Raw genomic sequence first — 18,547 nt, forward strand, 5'->3', positions numbered from 1 at the left:
AGCACATCAAACTTGGTTTCTCTCATCAAAGACAGGCGGACCATTAGTTGATACTTTCTTTCACAGCTCGAGTGCAATGCTGCCGTAGCCTATAATTTGAGTCTGGCGTAATCGTTTTAGGCTAATGTTGAAATACAGTAGTCGTCTTTATGGTCTGCAGAAGATGAGGACAATAATGGCGGTTAATTGGCGAGTTCGTTTTGTTTGCATCGACGGGATTTGCACATTTTAGACCATTCGATTGGTCCTATCAGTACCACCGAACGACGGAGAGGCTGTCCCTCAACTCAACAACCAATAGGATCATCTGTACTGGAAGCTCTGGGGGTTTTGTGAATGTGCCAGCGAACAAGGAAATGATTGTGAAGTAAAAACAACACATCAGTGTTTTAATCGTAACGTGGAATGGCTCAGCTAGTGGGGTTGGGAATCCTAGCACTCGTTGTCAGTTGACGTGTGAAAGGGGCTGCAACAGCAATTGGATGCAAGCTAGCTACCAGTGCTAAATTAGCTAACATTAGGTGAAAGTCAAAGGCAAGGAATTAGCTCACTGGCTAGGTGACAACACATTCCAGTTCACATAACGTCAATGCCAACATGGCAGGGGGCAACAACAACGGCCAAGGGACAGGAGTTGGAGAGGAGAAGACAGCCTCTCCTAGACAGAGTGAAGGTACAACTATATTTTGTTCAGCTGCTAGTTAGCATGATGTTTAGCAGACTGTACTGTGTTGATTTGCTATCCATGTTAGCTCATTTAGCTAACGTTAGCTAACTAACTATACAGCTACAGCAGTGTCAGTGGCTCGTATCTAGCTATTTTAAAATAGCTACCTAGTTCATTAATAAAGTATCCAGGCAGAGGATATGGCCTATTATTCAGCGTATATATATGTGTTTGTGTGACTCTGAAAGTTGCATTCAAAACGTTAGCTATAGCCTCTTTCATGCATTGAGCCTGTGTGTGTTGTAACTTTGGTGATGTGGAACTTGTCTTTCTCTTTTTTTTACAGCCAGGTGAGGGTGGGGTCAGAAACTCCTCACACCTGTTTGAGTTAACTGCGCCTTAATGTAACTAATATGAATCAACCAACCATACAAGTCAGACAACTAGTAGGAACATGTGAAAATAGTAGTCCTTTATCGTACAGTAGGCAGATATTAATAATTGTAAACTGGGTAGTTCGAGCCCTGAATGCTAATTGGCTGACAGCCGTGGTTTATCAGATCTTATACCAACGGGTATGACCAAGCATTTATTTGTATTGCTCTAATTACATTGGTAACTAGTTTATAATAGCAATAAGCCATCTTGGGGGTTTGTGGTATATGGCCAATATACCACGGCTAAATGCTGTATCCAGGCACTCCGAGTTGCGTCTTATGTAAGAACAGCCCTGAGCTGTAGTATATTGGCTGTATACCACACCCCCTCGGGCCTTATTACTTAAACAATGAACGGTTTAAATCAGCACAGTAGTTTATTATAATAATAATAATATGTTCTGTTTGCTTTTGAAAGTAAAAGTCAAATTTAAAACATTGGCATTGTTGAATTCAATTTCCATAATAGCAAGCTAGGACTGATGTTTTGGTTAGCTAAACTAGCAAGTAATTTTGTTTGGATACAAAGGCAACAACTGTAGCTATCTGGTAAACATGCCAGCTATCTACTTCAGTGCATGTTGAACACAGTTCTAGCGGCAAATGTGTTAAATTCTAGCCATGGTATTTAAGTGATAACGCCTGAGAAGCCAGTGTTTGGAGGATATATTGGCACGGGTGTTGTTACGCCTGAGATGGCAAACCGTACCAATATATCCTCCAAACACCGGATTCGAGGGCATTATCACTTTTATACAACATATTCAAATAACAATTGACATATTTTCATAAACGTTATTTGGATTAATATCTTCCTTCCACAAGTTATAGTCCCTATACATCTAGGGTTGCAACCCAAGCCGGCTGGTCGTTTGTTCTATCAGTTCAGTTGCCAGAGACGGGACCCACTCTTTTTGTTCTGCATCTATGGATGTGACCCAGTCGTCCATATTGGCTGGCAACGTTCTTATCCCTTGCTATCAAATAAACGTAACAATCCAAGTTTTGTCCTAACCACACCATATTCCTGCCGAGTTAGACAGCAGGCTGCCATTAGACCACGCAAGACTTCTTAACACATAATCTACGACTGTTTACACAGCAGGAATATGGTACAGTTTGGACAAAAGTTGGATTCAGATGTTTATTTTATTTACATTTTTTCATTTAAAATTGTACCCCCTTTTCTCCCCAAGTCCGTGGTATCCAATTGTTAGTAATTACTATCTTGTCTCATCGCTACATCTCCTGTACTGGCTCGGGAGAGGTGAAGGTCGAAAGCCATGGCTGCACTGCTTCTTAACACAGCGCGCATCCAACCCGGAAGCCAGCCGCACCAATGTGTCTGAGGAAACACCGTGCACCTGGCTACCTTGGTTAGCCTGCACTGCGCCCGGCCCGCCACAGGGGTCGCTGGTGCGCGATGAGACAAGGATATCCCAACCGGCCAAACCCTCCCTAACCCGGGACGACGCTAGGCCAATTGTGCATTGCCCCACGGACCTCCCGGTCGCGGCCGGCTGCGACAGAGCCTGGGCGCGAACCCAGAGTCTCTGGTGGCACAGCTAGCGCTGCGATGCAGTGCCCTAGACCACTGCGTGACCCGGGAGGCCCAGATGTTTATTTGATAGCTAGGAACAACTTTACGTTATGTCTGATAAGTAAAATCCTTAGAGATTATACATATGGTTTTGTTGACAGGAAACTTTTTTGGGGGGTGACGACGGAGGGGTTCCAACCAATACACAGACTCCCGAAGTTGTCCCAAAGCTATGCTCTGCCTATGTCTTGTGAGAATAGATTTTCATCTGGTTCAACTGACTTGGATTTTCAGCTATGCAATGCAAAGTAGTCTAATGATGTCATCTGATGTTGTCTTCTTACTACAGTGAACAGAAAGCTGAAATACATCAGTTTGGCCATCCTTGTTGTCCAGAATGCCTCTCTCATCCTCAGCATTCGCTATGTCCGTACGCTGCCCGGTGATCGTTTCTTCACCACCTCTGCAGTGGTTATGGCAGAGGTGCTCAAAGTACTTACCTGCCTTCTCATCATTTTATTCCAGAGAAAAGGTAAGCCTCAATTATTGAACATTGAAACCCCCTAAGGTCGATGTCCGCGCCTTTACAGAAATTTAATTAGCATAATACAAAATCCCCAATAAAAATCTGCCCGTTTAAGCTCTAGATATGTTTGTTTTTGCATTTGATGCATCTAAATCCCCTACTGTCTGTCGCACTTCCGCATCTGCCGGCAGAGCTGGAGCGGTGTTTGTCAGACCATGAGACATCACGGAAATCGGTGTTCTCATAATTGTCTGTAGCGTCTGAACAGTTTGGCCTACAAACTATGGTGAACAGATGAGACTCAGGAACACAAAGGGTGTTCTCTGTTTTGCTCTACGACCCCCACAAGCGTCTTGAGACTTATCTGAAGTCGGTACAGCCGATCTGCCAACTTCTGTCTGAACAGTTTGGGCTACAAAACTAATATGACGCCTCTGGGTAAAGGTGAGACTCACACATGTGCAGTGCATTCAGAAAGTATTCGGACCCCTTCCCCCTTTTCCACATGTTGTTATTTTACAGCCTTATTCTAACATGGATTAAACAATTATTAATCTACACACAATACCCTATAATGACAAAGCAAAAAGTGTTATTTTTTTAAACATTTTTGCAAATGTATTAAAAATGAAAAGATACCTTATTACTACATAAGTCCCTTTGCTATGAGACTCGAAATTGAGCTAAGGTGAATCTTGTTTCCATTGATCGTCCTCCATTGATCATATTTCTACAACTTGATTAGAGTCCACCTGTGGTAAATTTAATTGATTGGACATGATTTGGAAAGGTCCCACAGTTGATAGTTTTTGCTCTGACGTGCACTAAGCCATGAGGTTGAAGGAATGGTCCGTAGATCTCAGACAGGATTGTGTCGAGTCACAGATTTGGGGAAGGGTACCAAAACATTTCTGCAGCATTGAAGGTCCCCAAGAACACAGTGGCCTCCCTCATTCTTAAATGGAAGAAGTTTGAAACCACCAAGATTCTTCCTAGAGCTGGCCGCCCGGCTAAACTGAGCAATCGGGGGAGAAGGGCCTTGGTCAGGGAGGTGACCAAGAAACAGATGGTCAGTCTGACAGAGCTAAATACTTCTTTGTGGAGATGGGAGAACATTCCAGATGCGCAACCATCTCTGCAGCACTCCCCCAATCAGGTGTTTATGGTGGAGTGGCGAGATGAAAGCCACTCCTCATTAAAAGGCACATGACAGCCCCCTTTGAGTTTGCCAAAAGGCAGCTAAAGACTCTCAGACCATGAGAAACGAGATTCTCTGGTCTGATGAAACCAAGATTGAACTCTTTGGCCTGAATACCAAGTGTCACATCTGGAGGAAACCTGACACGATCCCTACGGTGAAGCATGGTGGTGGCAGCATCATGCTGTGTTTATTTAGTTTTGCGGCAGGAACTGGGAGACTAGTCAGGATCGAAAGAAATATGAACGGAGAAAAGGAGAGATCCTTGTTGAAAACCTGCTCCAGAGCACTCAGGACCTCAGACTGGGGCAAAGGTTCACCTTACAACAGGATAACGACCCTAAGCACACAGCTAAGACAATGCAGGAGTGCCTTCGGGACAAGTCTCTGAATGTCCTTGACTGGCTCAGCTAGAGCCCGGACTTGAACCCGATCTAACATCTTTGGAGAGACTGGAAAATAGCTGTGCAGCGACGCTCCCCATCCAACCTGACAGGGCTTGAGAGGATCTGCAGAGAATGGAAAAAAACTCCCCAAATACAGGTGTGCCAAGCTTGTGGCGTCATACCCAAGAAGACTCAAGGATGTAATCACTGCCAAAGGTGCTTCAACAAAGTACTGAGTAATTTCTCAAATTGACTTCAAGGGGTCTTAAAATTCTAAATCAAATAGCAAAATTATGCTTGGTTTGACCAGTATTAAACATTCCATATAGCTTACTAGAATGGGTTAATGTGTGTAATGGGGATTTTCGGTGGAACCAAGGAGCGAAGTCATTGTTAATATCAAACAGAAATGTTTTACAAAAATTCAGGGAGAACACCTCCAGAGCAGAAGCAAAGAACATGAATTGGAGACAGGCCCTTATTATTCTAATCAGTACCCAATGTTCTCCAAACATCAGCCTGAGAATCTTGTACAAAGTCAAAACAAAAGACAGTGACTTTGCCAGCTGCTGTAGAATCGGTGTTCATAATGTCATCAATACAATAATAATCAGTGTGTCCTGGGTCCTTGTACCTTCAGTAGCCCTGATGTCAATCACTATCAAACGACATAACAACCCATAACATTCGTTAACAATTCTGCTACTGACCATCAACCAGTACACAAATGAATATAGCCCTGGAAGCATTGTTAATTACTCTTAACTGAATATGAACTTTATTCATCTTAAATATTTCCATTTACATTGTGTTTACTGCAGAAACATTTTGGCTTTGTTTTTTAAAGTTCAATACTTGGCTAATTTGTGTTGTCAATACACATGACCTACCTGCAAAATGTATATGTGGTGGTCTGCATTTTCACCTGTCTCTTACAATCAACTCGCTCTCTCCCTCTCCCAGGAAACCTAAAGGAGTTTATTGTATTGCAGTACAACTCCATTGTCATCCAATACAAGGACACGCTTAAACTGGCTGTCCCAGCCCTCATCTATACCTTGCAGAACAACCTCCAGTATGTGGCTATCTCCAATTTACCCGCAGCTACTTTCCAGGTTAGTTGCTCTGGCTGCCTGGTAATGAGATATGTTTCTTCTAGCGTCGCATCCTTGATTATGATATCTCATAGCAAATCACTTTACCACAAGCATAAACCCCTTGAGTACCCCACAATAGCCTATAATGCCATTTTTTGTTTTGTTTCCCATACCCTCCTGTAAGTAAAAAAAAAAAAAAAAGTTTTAATGATTTTAGTCTGCAATATGCAAAATGTATGTTGTTAAATGCTGTTTGGTTTAATGAATGTTGTGGTTATTTCTCCAGGTGACCTACCAGCTGAAAATTCTGACCACAGCTCTTTTCTCAGTGCTGATGCTGCGGAAGAGCCTATCACGGATTCAGTGGCTGTCCCTGCTCCTGCTGTTCGCTGGGGTTGCTATCGTACAGCTGGAGCAGGAAGGAAAACAGAAGGAGACTACCGTCACTGGACCGAGCCAGAACTATGCCAAAGGACTGGTGGCAGTGATAGTGTCCTGCCTCTCCTCTGGCTTTGCTGGAGTGTACTTTGAGAAAATCCTTAAGGGCAGTTCAGCCTCTGTGTGGATGAGGAACATCCAGCTGGGCATATTTGGCACTCTACTAGGCCTGTTGGGCATGTGGTGGAACGATGGCCTTGCCATTGCAGAGAAGGGCTTCCTGTTTGGGTACACACCCATGGTATGGGGCGTCATCTTTAACCAGGCTTTTGGGGGTTTACTGGTGGCGGTGGTAGTGAAGTACGCAGACAACATCCTGAAGGGGTTCGCCACTTCCTTTTCCATCATCGTCTCCACTGTCGTCTCTGTCTACCTCTTTGGGTTCCACGTGGACCTCCTCTTCACTCTGGGTGCTGGTCTGGTCATTGGAGCTGTCTATATGTATAGTCTGCCCAAAGCAGCTGCTCCCTCCCCGTCTACTGCTACCCTCTCCTCTTCCAGCCACAGTCTGGCCGACGGCGCTGGAGACTCGGAGACGGAAGCTTTCCTCCCAAAGTCAGTCCTGGTGAAATGAGCGCTCTGCAATCCTGTCTGTCCTTCTCTTCTTCCTTTCAAATCTCATTATTTTTCCATCTGGACTAAAACAAACTTTGCCTTCCATCTTTATCTTTCTGCTACTTATATTTAATTTGGGAACTTCATATCAATAGATTTTTTTGATACAAACGGAAGGGGTACGGCATCGCTGTATTTTAGTTCTGTAGATAGCCCAAGGTTGTTATTCCTCAGACTACCCATCAGTGTATTCTGCCTATAATGGAATGGGTAGCCAGAGATTTTAACTCCGTTTTCGTGCAGTAGTCTGCTAAGTTTCAATACTTTTTGAAAGCACAAGAGGGTGAAGTATGAAAACTTGTGATATTCTGTTCATGTTAATCATGCCTCTGGGAATATCTTTGCTTTCAATACTTAGTTCTCTACAGACCCCTCTTTGCCTTAAACAATGTATTTTTAATCAAAAGAAAGCCTTACCACATATCTAGATGACTTGCCAGAGGACATAAAATACAGCTGCAACTTTAGTTGTTTTTTTTTAATTGAAGTTATGTTCTTCAAGAAACCTAGTTACTTGGATACAACTCTTTAGACAGAGAGTCTGGCCATTCTACCATAAAGGCCTGATTAGTGGAGTACTGCAGAGATGGTTGTCCATCTGAACTATAATGGAATATAGTTGAAAGACTTCCAATTGGCATGGCGACTTTATAAATGTCTATAAACCTAGAAACTGAAAAGGAGTTTGAGGTGTTCCGGAATTAATGTATTTCTGTCTGCTCTCGCTTGAGCTCCTCGGGTGTAGACCCAACTAATCGAATCCCATCCTAACGGCGCCTAAAATGGAGGCCAGTTTAGGGTGGGCCGGGCTAGTTTGGGCACCACCTGAGCTAATGGTCATGCTGTGCCTTTTCTCTTTCATTTGTACAGTAATGATATCATTTGTTGACAAAAGTTGAAAAATGCATAAATAATATCACATTTATAATTTCATTTTTTGCTTTGACTAATTGTGACAGGTTTGTGGAAATATGCTCATGCTCATATTTATACAAACTGTTCTCTGAGATGTCTTTTCTTTTTTTTTTAAGATATCAACTGGAGTTGATGGAATGTTTTCATGTTTTTTTGTCAAAGTGGAAAGTGTTTGTCCCTGAGCAAAAAACACAGAGTAAACTGGACAAGTATCAAATGATAAAGCATTAGTTGTGGGTGTTTTTTTTTTACACTCAAGTCTGCTTTATTATCATATTAAATGAAGGGGCTTTTCTCTTTAAATCGAAGTTAAATCCCAATGTTACCAGAGAATATTGAGCATACTTGCTTAGATTTTGCAAGAATGGTTTCTTTAAAATCATCAAGCTGACAAGGACAATATACTGTATTTTTAGGCAGCTAAAATTCTTTTTTGTCATGAATTGTTTCATTTAGTTTTTGTTTACCTTCAGGCTGTTGGTGTTGGATTGGGTTAGAAATTCAGATACAGCTGCTCATAGTCTTTTGACCTACAGCCAATTCATATCATTTAAAATGCATAAATAAGTAGGCCTGTATATAGAATTCTATCTTAAGTCTGGGTTAGTATCATTGACATTAAACAAATGAATTGATAGACTTATTAAAGCCAGTTTGAAAATGCTTGACAAATGGAATTCAGAAGGGAGGTGATATTTCTCACAATTTGTTTTTCAGTGTGAAATATCAGGGGGAAAAACGAATTGATACTGTTTAGATCAAGAAAAGTATTTATCTGAAATTTTTTACTATGTTCATGACTTAGCTATTTCTGTACACTCTCAGACAAAAGCATATTTTATTTAGTCATCAACATTTTACTACAGTATCCCCAAGCCTTTTGGCCTCTGAGAAATGACCTGACCACCATATGCTGGAATAATTAATGAACACTTACATGTTACCTATTTAAGTTACCTAAGAAATAGTATCTGGTCTCAGTATGATGAGGTTATCGTTGTGTTCCTCCTCAGAAAGACTATTAGCAGCTGTTCAATATGGGATGAATTTGTCTGCGTTCATTGCCTTCAATGTTGACACAGAGCCACTGGCTTCTACTTGGTGTCTTATTGTCCCACATCACTGTTCAGCGTTGGATGCATTTATATCTGTGTGATATGAAATTAACTTATGAAGAAAAAGATAGTTATCATGGTTAGTTTGCACTTTTTACGAATGCCTCTGTACAAATAATACTTCTTTTAGTAAAACTTTTATAAAACTGGAGCTGGTTTCCATCCCTCTGGATTTTGTCTTAATTCATGTATACTGAACAAAAATATAAACGCAACATGCAACAATTTCAATGCTTTTACTGAGTTACAGTTCATATAAGGAAACAAGTCAATTGAAATAAATTTATTAGGCTCTAATCTATGGATTTCACATGAATGGGCAGGGGCGCAGCCATGGGTGGGCCTGTAAGGGTGTAGGCCCACCCACTGGGGAGCCAGGCTTAGCCAATCAGAATTAGTTTTTCCCCACAAAAAAAGGCTTTATTACAGAAAGAAATGCTCCTCAGTTCCATCAGCTATCTGGGTGGCTGGTCTCAGATGATCCCGCGGGTGAAGAAAATGGACGTGGAGGTCCTGGGCTGGCGTGGTTACATGTGATCTGTGGTTGTGAGGCCGGTTGGACAAACTGCCAAATTCAATAAAATTACGTTGGAGGCGGCTTATGGTAGAGAAAATAATTCAATTCTCTGGCAATAGCTCTGGTGGACATTCCTGCAGTCTGCCTTCTAAATGCACGCTCCCTCAACTTGAGATATCTGTTGTACGATGTTGTGTGACAAAACTGCGCATTTTAGAGTGGCCTTTTATTGTCCCCAGCACAAGCTGCACCTGTGGAATGATCATGCTGTGTAATCAGCTTCTTGATACGCCCCACATGTCAGATGGATGGATTATCTTGGCAAAGGAGAAATACTCACGAAGAGGGATAAAAACAAATTTGTGCACAAAATTTGAGAGAAAAAAGCTTTTTGTCTATATGGAACATTTCTGGGATATTTTATTTCAGCTCATGAAACATGGGACCAACACTTTACATGTTGCGTTTATAATTGTGTTTAGTATAATTGTAATGCAAGTACAAAATCCTGTGTCCCTTTATAAGTAGAGCTAACAAAATGTTAACATTGTAATATTACACTTGGTGCAGAGCACCACCAGGAGTGTTATCACCGTGATCCAGTGCACTATTGCATCCGTTTAAGTCATAAGGCCGTTCTTATCCCTGCATCTTTTTCCAACGAAGAATTATCGCCTGTAGTGACAGAGATGTCGAGAGATGCTATTGTCCATCAATGTTAAAAGACAACTATCCCAGTCAAACCAGTAACATCGGCTTGCCTACAATTTTTTCATGATAAACTGGGAGTGAGAGACAAGTGAATATCAGGGGAGGAAAAAATCAGGATAAACATCAAGTCAACCATTTTTGTCGGAAATGATACAGTACACTGCCTTTAAGAGTTTTTGACTTACAGTACCAGCCAAAAGTTTGGACACACCTACTCATTCAAGGGTTTTTCTTTATTTTTACTATTTTTATTACTACATTGTAGAATAATGGTGAAGACAAACTATGAATTAACACATGGAATCATGTAGTAACCAAAAGTGTTAAACAAATTAAAATATTTTAGATTCTTCAAAGTAGCCACCCTTTGCCTTGACAGTTTTCCACACACTCAGCCAGCTTCATGTGGAATGCTTTTCCAACAGTCTTGAAGGAGTTCCCACATATGCTGAGCACTTGATGGCTGCTTTTCCTTCCATCTGTGGTCCAACTCATCCCAAACCATCTCAAATGAGTTGAGGTCGGGTGATTGTGGAGGCCAGATCATCTGATACAGCACTCCATCACTCTCCTTCTTGGTAAAATAGCCCTTACACAGCCTGGAGGTGTGTTTTGGGTCATTGTCCTGTTGAAAAACAAATGATAGTAACCCTAAGTGCAAACCAGATGGGATGGTATATCGCTGCAGAATGCTGTGGTAGCCATGCTGGTTAAGTGTGCCCTGAATTCTAAATAAATCACAGTCACCAGCAAATCCCTATCACACCACCTCCATGTTAGGAACCACACATGCAGAGATCATCTGTTCACTGACTGCATCTCACAAAGACATGGCGGTTGGAACCAAAAATCTCAAATTTGGACTCATCAGACCAAAGGACAGATTTCCACCGGTCTAATGTCCATTGCTTGTGTTTCTTGGTCCAAGCAAGTCTCTTCTTATTGGTGCCCTTTAGTAGTGGTTTCTTTGCAGAAATTCAACCATGAAGGCCTGATTCACGCAGTCTCCTCTGAACAGTTGATGTTGAGGTGACTGTTACTTGAACTCTGTGAAGCATTTATTTGGGCTGCAATTTCTGAGGCTGGTAAATAAATGAACTTATCCTCTGCAGCAGAGGTAACGTCTACCTTTCCTGTGGCGGTCCTCATGAGAGCCAGTTTCATTGTAGCGCTTGATGGTTTTTGCGACTGCACTTGAAGAAACTTTCAAAGTTCTTGAAATATTCCTGATTTCCTGACCTCCATGTCTTAAAGTAATGATTGACTGTAATTTCTCTTTGCTTATTAGAGCTGTTATTGCCATAATATGGACTTGGTCTTTTACCAAATAAGACTATCTTGTCACAACACAACTGAATGGCTCAAACGCATTAAGGAAAGAAATTCCACAAATTGACTTAACAAGGCACATCTGTTAATTCTAATGAAAAACGGTGGCTAATTTGAAGAATCTCAAATATAAAATATATTTTGATTTGTTTAACACTTTTTTGGTTACTACATGATTCCATATGTATAAAGAAAACCCCTGGAATGAGTAGGTGTGTCCAAACTTTTGACTGGTACTGATATATATATATATATATATATATATATGTATATTCAGTGTTTGAGCTTTTCGCTACCCTATTTTCAGAGCTGTAAGATATACAGTTCTAAAGTTCTCCCTAGGGAGAATGTTTATTTTCACATTAGTTCATGTGAGACAATAACATGTTCTTTGTTTTGATACGGTTGTTATAGTATTTGCTTAGGACAGAACAAAGATCTCTTCTTGAAAACAATATCTGACTGGTGCTTTGTGTTCCATTTTCTCTCTGTTCCTAGGGCCTCTGAAAAGGAAAAAGGATGCTAAAGAAAGTGCTTCACGTCTGAAGGCATACCATGCCTGCATCTCATGCCAAAGTGATGTTGAAAGGAAAATTATTACAATTGCCTTCTATTAATTTAATTGAAATTCCTATACTAGCAGATCTGTTGGAGATGTTTGCCTCGGTTGCGAATGGGTATTGTATGAAGAGAATTACATTATCTTTTAATCATGCTTAGTTTACATGTAACAGATCAGGAGTTGAAACTTCCTTTGCAGAAAATATTTCCTTACACTGTTGCCTTACTATTTATCTATACAACATTAACATGAGTTCTTGTTAAAAAATATTTTTCTGCTCCGTATCTACCCATTTATAACAAGTATTATTTAATCCCCATAAGATTGTTGAATAGTGTTTAATTATTAGTTGTATTATGTGTGTGATGCATTGAAACACTAATATCAGCCTTTAATGTAAATCTATCACAGCCTATATTTCACTTTTTTTAAAACGTTTGATGTGTTTGTTCAACACCCAACTAAGCAAAAGTCGTTTAGAGGGTTGGGCCAGTAACCGGAAGGTCGCTGGTTCGAATCTGTAGCCGATTAGGGGGGGGGGGGGGAATCTGTCGGTGTGCCCTTGAGCAAGGCACTTAGCTCTAATTACTCCTGTTAGTTGCTCTGGATAAGAGCATCTGCTAAATAAATGTATATGTGTTGACTTTTATTTGGGTTGAAGACAGTCCATGATCATTTGGCGCCCTCTACTGAACAATATTTATTATGTCAGCTTTGAATGTTTTTTATTTAACCTTTTATTTAAATAGGTAAGTCGGTGAAGAACAAATTCGTATTTACAATGACGGCCTACCAAAAGGCAAAAGGCCTCCTGCAGGGACGGGGATTAAAAATATAGGACAAAACACATCACAACAAGAGAGACACAACAACACTACATAAAGAGAGACCTATAAGACAACAACATAGCATGGCAGCAACACCATATTACAACATGGTAGCAGCGCAAAACACGGTACAAACATTATTGGGCACAGACAACAGCTAAAGGGCAAGGTAGAGACAACAATACTTTACACGAAGCAGCCACAACTGTCAGTAAGTGTCCATGATTGAGTCTTTGAATGAAGAGATGGAAATAAAACTGTCCAGTTTGATTGTTTATTGCTGCTCGTTCCAGTCACTAGCTGCAGCGAACTGAAAAGAGGAGCGACCCAGGTGCTTTGAAGACCAAGCACTTGTATGAGGTGACTACCTCAAGCTCTAAACCCTGAGAGGTAATAATCACACCGGTGGTTAATGCGCATGACAAAATCATGATTTGGGAGACGTGTGTGTAATTATTGCCTAATAACTATGTATGAAATTAAATAACTGTCCTAGTTTGTCATGCAAATTGAAATATTTTACAAAATTGTCAATGTTGGTTCAAGCTTTCTCAGATAAACATGCTTAGATGTCAAAATATTTTATTTGCCTTTTATTTAAGTAAAAAACAACAACATATTTCTTCACTTACCAGACCATTTTAGTTGACAAAGAGGGCCCACTAGCATGTTATTATGGAAGGATACAAACCTCTAAAATGGTCGTCACTAGTTACCACAGCCACAAAGTCATAATTCGCGCCCATTTCTACAATGTATCTTCTTAAAATGTGATTTTAAACCAACCTTATGCCTAACCCTAACCTTAAATTATGACCAAAAAGTACATTTTTGTTTTCATGAATTTGTACGAAAAAGTATTTGTGGCTGTGGTAAAAGTGGAAACCTTCTAAAATAGATTAGATTGCCCAACCTCGTTTTATGGACTTTTGATCTGTGCCCTCTTTCACCAAGCAGATGTGAAATCTTGTGCTTTAACTGACCTTAGACAAAGATGATCTATATCAGTATCTGGAATGCATCTCTGACTCAACTATACTGTAGTATGGGGCAATTTAACCTTTACCCCCGTCTCATGATGAGATGAGCTGGCACCGGAAGTAGGAAGTAACTAGCTAGGAAGTCTTCAAGAATGCATTTTGCTAATTAGCGCTCAAGCGAACTACGCGTCGTTTCTGTTTTGATATACCTCAGCGGTCGAGATCCCTATAGGAAGACCAGTCTCCGTGCATCCAATAATTGAAGTGTTGTAGGTGAGTACTGCTAACCGTTGCATAAAGTGAGTTTTATTAGGCCTGTGCTGAACATTAGCAGGTAACTTAGTCACAACCATTGCTCGAAATCCAGCTAGCATGCTAGTTAACTAGCATATTTAGCTATCTACGTCATTATTTCGTGTTTGCAATGTCTGGTCTTTGTCCAAACTTCCAGCTACTAGTAATTTATACGTAATGTCCAGCCAGATATTACAAACAGTTGGCTGGTTAGCGAAGCACGTGTGCGTCACATTTGGAAGCACAATGATGTTTGAGTTAATAAAAGCCTAAATGTTTTTCTATGCGCGCTGGAGCTCCTAAATAAAACATACCAGGTCGCACAAAAATATTTAGGCCCATATCTGAGTAAAGTGGTTGCACTGTAGAGCCCTTTGTTAGTTAGCAGCTATTACCAACTTGTATAATTAACTAGCCATCATTGATGAAAGGGAGGTAGCTAGTCAGTTGTACAACTGAATGTCTTCAACTGAAATGTGTCTTCCGCATTTAACCAAACCCATCCTGAATTAAGAGGTGCGGGTGCTGCCTTATCTACACCCACGTCTTCGTTGCCCTGGGAACAGTGGGTTAACTGCCTTGCTCAGGGGCTGAATGACTGACAGCGTGACAGGTTTCTTAAAGTTAAAATGTTTTACTTTTTGGGCGACGGTTCTCTACACGGTTGCTTGTTTTGTCACACTGCAATTAGGCGAACGACAAAAATGTTAGCAACCAGAAAATAGCGGCGCGATTTCTACATATTGCAAGTATTACCAGTGTAGTCAAAGATGTTTATAACTAACCAAAGATGGACCACAGCCTGTCGTTTCCAATGGGAACAAATTAGTCACAATGGGAACAGGCAAAGAGGGGGCGGAGCTAGCGATATCATATTGGCGCGCTGTCGCATTTTTTTTTGCATATTTCCGTTAGTTCGATTCCAGGCTGTATCACAATCGGCTGTGATTGGGAGTACCATGGGGCGTCGCACAATTGGCCCAGCGTCACCCGGGTTAGGGTTTGGCCGGGGTAGGCCGTCATTCTAAATAAGAATGTGTTCTTAACTGATTCATTAAATAAAGTTAAATAAAAATTAAGTAGTCAGGCAGCAAGACACAGCCTATTTTTAGAATATGCGAGTGGAATCATTTTAACTTACTTTACCTGTTGTCCGCTGATTTTTGTCCGTGTGTCGGAGGTAATCTGAGACAAAATATCCACAGGGAACTGTTATTAACCCGACTTCCAGCACGCTGGTCTGTATATCGGTTTGTATTTACAATACTGATGCAATTCGCACGTGACGAACACCTTGCACAATATGTAAACCATGGCTGGCCTAGCTTAACCAAACCACAGATCGAAAGTTGTTCCACGCGAACAGCTGGCAAATTTCACTTATCGCTTCCAGCTAATTTGCTTGGAAATGTGCTTCGGTCAACGAAGTTTAGTTACTTTCGGTTGTTTACATGTTGTGCATCACGTGCAGAGTATCAGGATATTAAATATACAAGCGACAGAATCTACCCTCGGGTGAACAAAAAATATCCACAGGAAAGTCATCTCCACTTCCTGCTGCCAAAAGGACCAACAGCATGTACAACTGGTAAAGTGAAAATATCATTTTATTCACCATTGTCTTGTTGAGACTCTTGCGTCTTTAGGGCAACTTCTTTCAGACTGAATATAAGTCTGTTTTGGCAGGGGTGGACAGCAGGCCACTCAGCTTTCCTAGCAGTAGGCCTATCTGTCCTGCTGTCTCTTTTCCATTCTCCTTGAAATTATGTGAACATTTTGTGCCAGCATTAATTCAAGGATAGAATGACCTGATTTAGACTGTCGTGTTCAACTGTCCAAAAGTATGTTTATGGTAATGGAAGATGTTAAAATTCTTGAAAGTTTACAGCAAGCACACTAATAACCTTGAATTATGTTGGATAACGGTAGTGTTGTTGATTTCAACAAGAGCGTTACTTTCTTATGTTTTATTTGCTTAACGAATGCATTTTTTTTCTCTCGCAGAATCTTATCTGATCAACATGAGTCTACAGTGGACGGCCGTGGCCACATTCCTTTATGCGGAGGTCTTCTTTGTTTTGCTTCTGTGTGTGCCCTTCATCTCCCCCAAGAGGTGAGCCACCCTCTGCAGTCAACTGGTCAAAACAAACCGTCTCCATGCACACAGTCTAATTCCACTAGTGCAGTATCTAATTTGCCATAAAAATAAAAAAAACATTTCGTCTATTGCTTAAAAAGATTTGATCACATAATCACTGAATTATTTGCGATCTTGGCAAATCTTATTGCAAAGTGGGAATTGCAAACATTAAAGATATTACCCAATAGCCTTTAGTCAAAATGTGAATTACCTTGAGATTTGGTTGGGTTACACAACAGTAATTTTTTAATGGAGTGATTCTTTCTTGCCATTCAATAACCGGTCTCGGTATAAGATGAGTTGTTTCAAGTCTTGTGTTCACTTTCAAATGTTTAATGAATGTATCTTTGCAGATGGAGTAAGATCTTCAAATCTCGTCTGGTTCAAACTATCGCATATTATGGAAACACCTCCTTCATTGTAGCCATTGCCATTCTAGTTTTCTTACTAATTGGTAAGTGTGTGTGGTCTACACCCAACATATCACATCAACTTATGTTCACAGGTTTTGATCATTTATTGTTAATTGTACTCACGATCACAAATTGTGTAGTGGCCGAGGAAAAACCCACACCACTTTAGTCTTCCATAGTTTCCCCATGCTCTTGTCTCTGTTTCTATGTAGATGCGTTCAGGGAGGTGCGAAAGTACAGTGTGACTGAGAAGGTGGACCTGACCAACAACCCAGTGGCTGTAGATCACATTCACATGAAGTTGTTCAGAGCCCAGAGGAATGAGTACATTGCTGGCTTCGCCCTGCTCCTGTGTGTGTGAGTATCCATGCCTGCCCACCTCCTCCCCCGCCCGGAGCACACCAACTGGCTCCAGTCTGTTCTTGTTCTAGAATGGTTTCTGAGGAAGGGAGGTTGCTGTTTAGCTACTCTGACTTTTCACTAGCGCTCCTGGTTTCTTAGTACACAATCACTGTAGGCATCTTCTGTACCTTTCAGGAACCAACCATTTGTCACCATATTTCTGATTGAATTATGTTTATTTGACCTTTTATTTAACTAGGCAAGTCAGCTAAGAACAAATTCTTATTTTCAATGACCGCCTAGGAACACTGGGTTAACTGCCTTGTTCAGGGGCAGAACGACAGATTTTTACCTTGTCAGCTCAGGGATTCAATCTTGCAACCTTTTGGTTACACGTCCAATGCTCTAACCACTAGGTTACCTTAACTTTACAGTTTAAAATAACTGCCATTCATGTTCTTTATAGAATAGCTGGAATCACTTGATAGTAGGACAAAAGACATGAAGATGAAAGCTTACGTTCTGTCATCAGCCCAAACGATTGCCCTTATGCTAGTGGTGAGTAGGTGGTGTGTATACTTTACTAATCTACTGAGATTTTACAGTAGCTATTGAAGGAATGTCCGGTGGGAGGGGGAGCTAGCTAGCTAGACATTTTCCATTCACAAGTCTCATCCGAAGTGTAAAGTCTGGTTAACATGATAGGATGAGCATTGTCTGACGTAGTGTATATTCAACTATTATTTTTTTTAATGCCTGGTTGTGACCAGTCTGCATATCTTCTCCATACAGGGACCCTGTCATATTCCTCTGAATGGTATGCTATAAATAGACCTTCGAGTGGCTACTACAGCTATTTGTGCTACTTCTTTGCTCTACCTCTGCTTCCAGGTTTGGGTGTTTGGACGTGTAATCTTTTGGGCAGCTGCATCTGAGAAACAAAATGACATGTGATCAAGCAACTGGTGATGAGATTTAAATTTAGCCTCAATGCCATGCTTGGCTGTAGACCTATAGCTCAGGATTCACATTACTAGCTGCCTAGTGTTACCTCTCACACAGGGGCTGGCAACTTAAATGGCATCAAAGTAACTCATTTATGGCGTTACAGAACAGTGCATAGGGACATCAAATATACCCTTTTTTATTTAAAAATGGCTGAAATGTCGTCTACTCCTTTTGTATAGACAACACATGTTAGATTGTTTATAGCATGTTATTTGCATCATGTTAGATTGTTTGTGGCATTGTTGGACATAAGACTGTTAACACTAGGAAATTGACAGCAAGTTATTTAATTTAGGAAATTTGCTCAAGTATTCCCATGCATAATCCACGCTAGACTTGGGCGGTATCCAGATTTTAATACGGTCCTTCTCTCATCCTGGGATTTCCGGTATTACCGGCACAGCACACAATGGGGTGCTAAAAATGGAAGAATAGCCAATTTGGCCTCTTACCAGAATGCTAACTAAATTTGGACAAACTAATAGCAAAA

The 18,547-nt window shown here is 40.9% G+C and overlaps 2 protein-coding genes and 1 long non-coding RNA gene across 4 annotated transcripts in view; 2 read left to right on the forward strand and 1 right to left on the reverse strand.

The window, feature by feature from the left end:
- Positions 1-12,702, forward strand: slc35a2 (solute carrier family 35 member 2). The gene is made up of 5 exons (XM_036947586.2): positions 1-673; positions 2,994-3,176; positions 5,718-5,869; positions 6,138-6,844; positions 11,990-12,702. The coding sequence occupies exons 1-5, from the start codon at positions 598-600 to the stop codon at positions 12,015-12,017; spliced, it is 1,146 nt and encodes a 381-aa protein (XP_036803481.1). The 5' UTR covers positions 1-597; the 3' UTR covers positions 12,018-12,702.
- On the reverse strand, positions 9,158-17,064 carry LOC118939570 (uncharacterized). The gene is made up of 2 exons (XR_005036590.2): positions 16,831-17,064; positions 9,158-10,787 (listed from the first exon to the last, which is right to left on the reverse strand). It is a non-coding gene; the product is annotated as an uncharacterized LOC118939570 (long non-coding RNA).
- bcap31 (B cell receptor associated protein 31) overlaps positions 12,797-18,547 on the forward strand; it is a 25,469-nt gene continuing 19,718 nt past the window's right edge. Inside the window, exons 1-4 of one of the 2 annotated variants that reach the window (XM_036947587.2) lie at positions 12,797-15,742; positions 16,159-16,267; positions 16,648-16,748; positions 16,920-17,064. In XM_036947587.2, the coding sequence (XP_036803482.2) occupies positions 15,424-15,742; positions 16,159-16,267; positions 16,648-16,748; positions 16,920-17,064 (674 nt within the window). In that variant the 5' untranslated portion in view covers positions 12,797-15,423. The remainder of the gene's footprint in view (positions 15,743-16,158; positions 16,268-16,647; positions 16,749-16,919; positions 17,065-18,547) is intronic. The other variant, XM_036947588.2, reaches the window with a different exon arrangement.

Source organism: Oncorhynchus mykiss, chromosome 16, assembly GCF_057628025.1.
Source record: "Oncorhynchus mykiss isolate SJ-2025 chromosome 16, ASM5762802v1, whole genome shotgun sequence".
In the NCBI taxonomy this organism is placed as follows: Eukaryota; Metazoa; Chordata; class Actinopteri; order Salmoniformes; family Salmonidae; genus Oncorhynchus; species Oncorhynchus mykiss.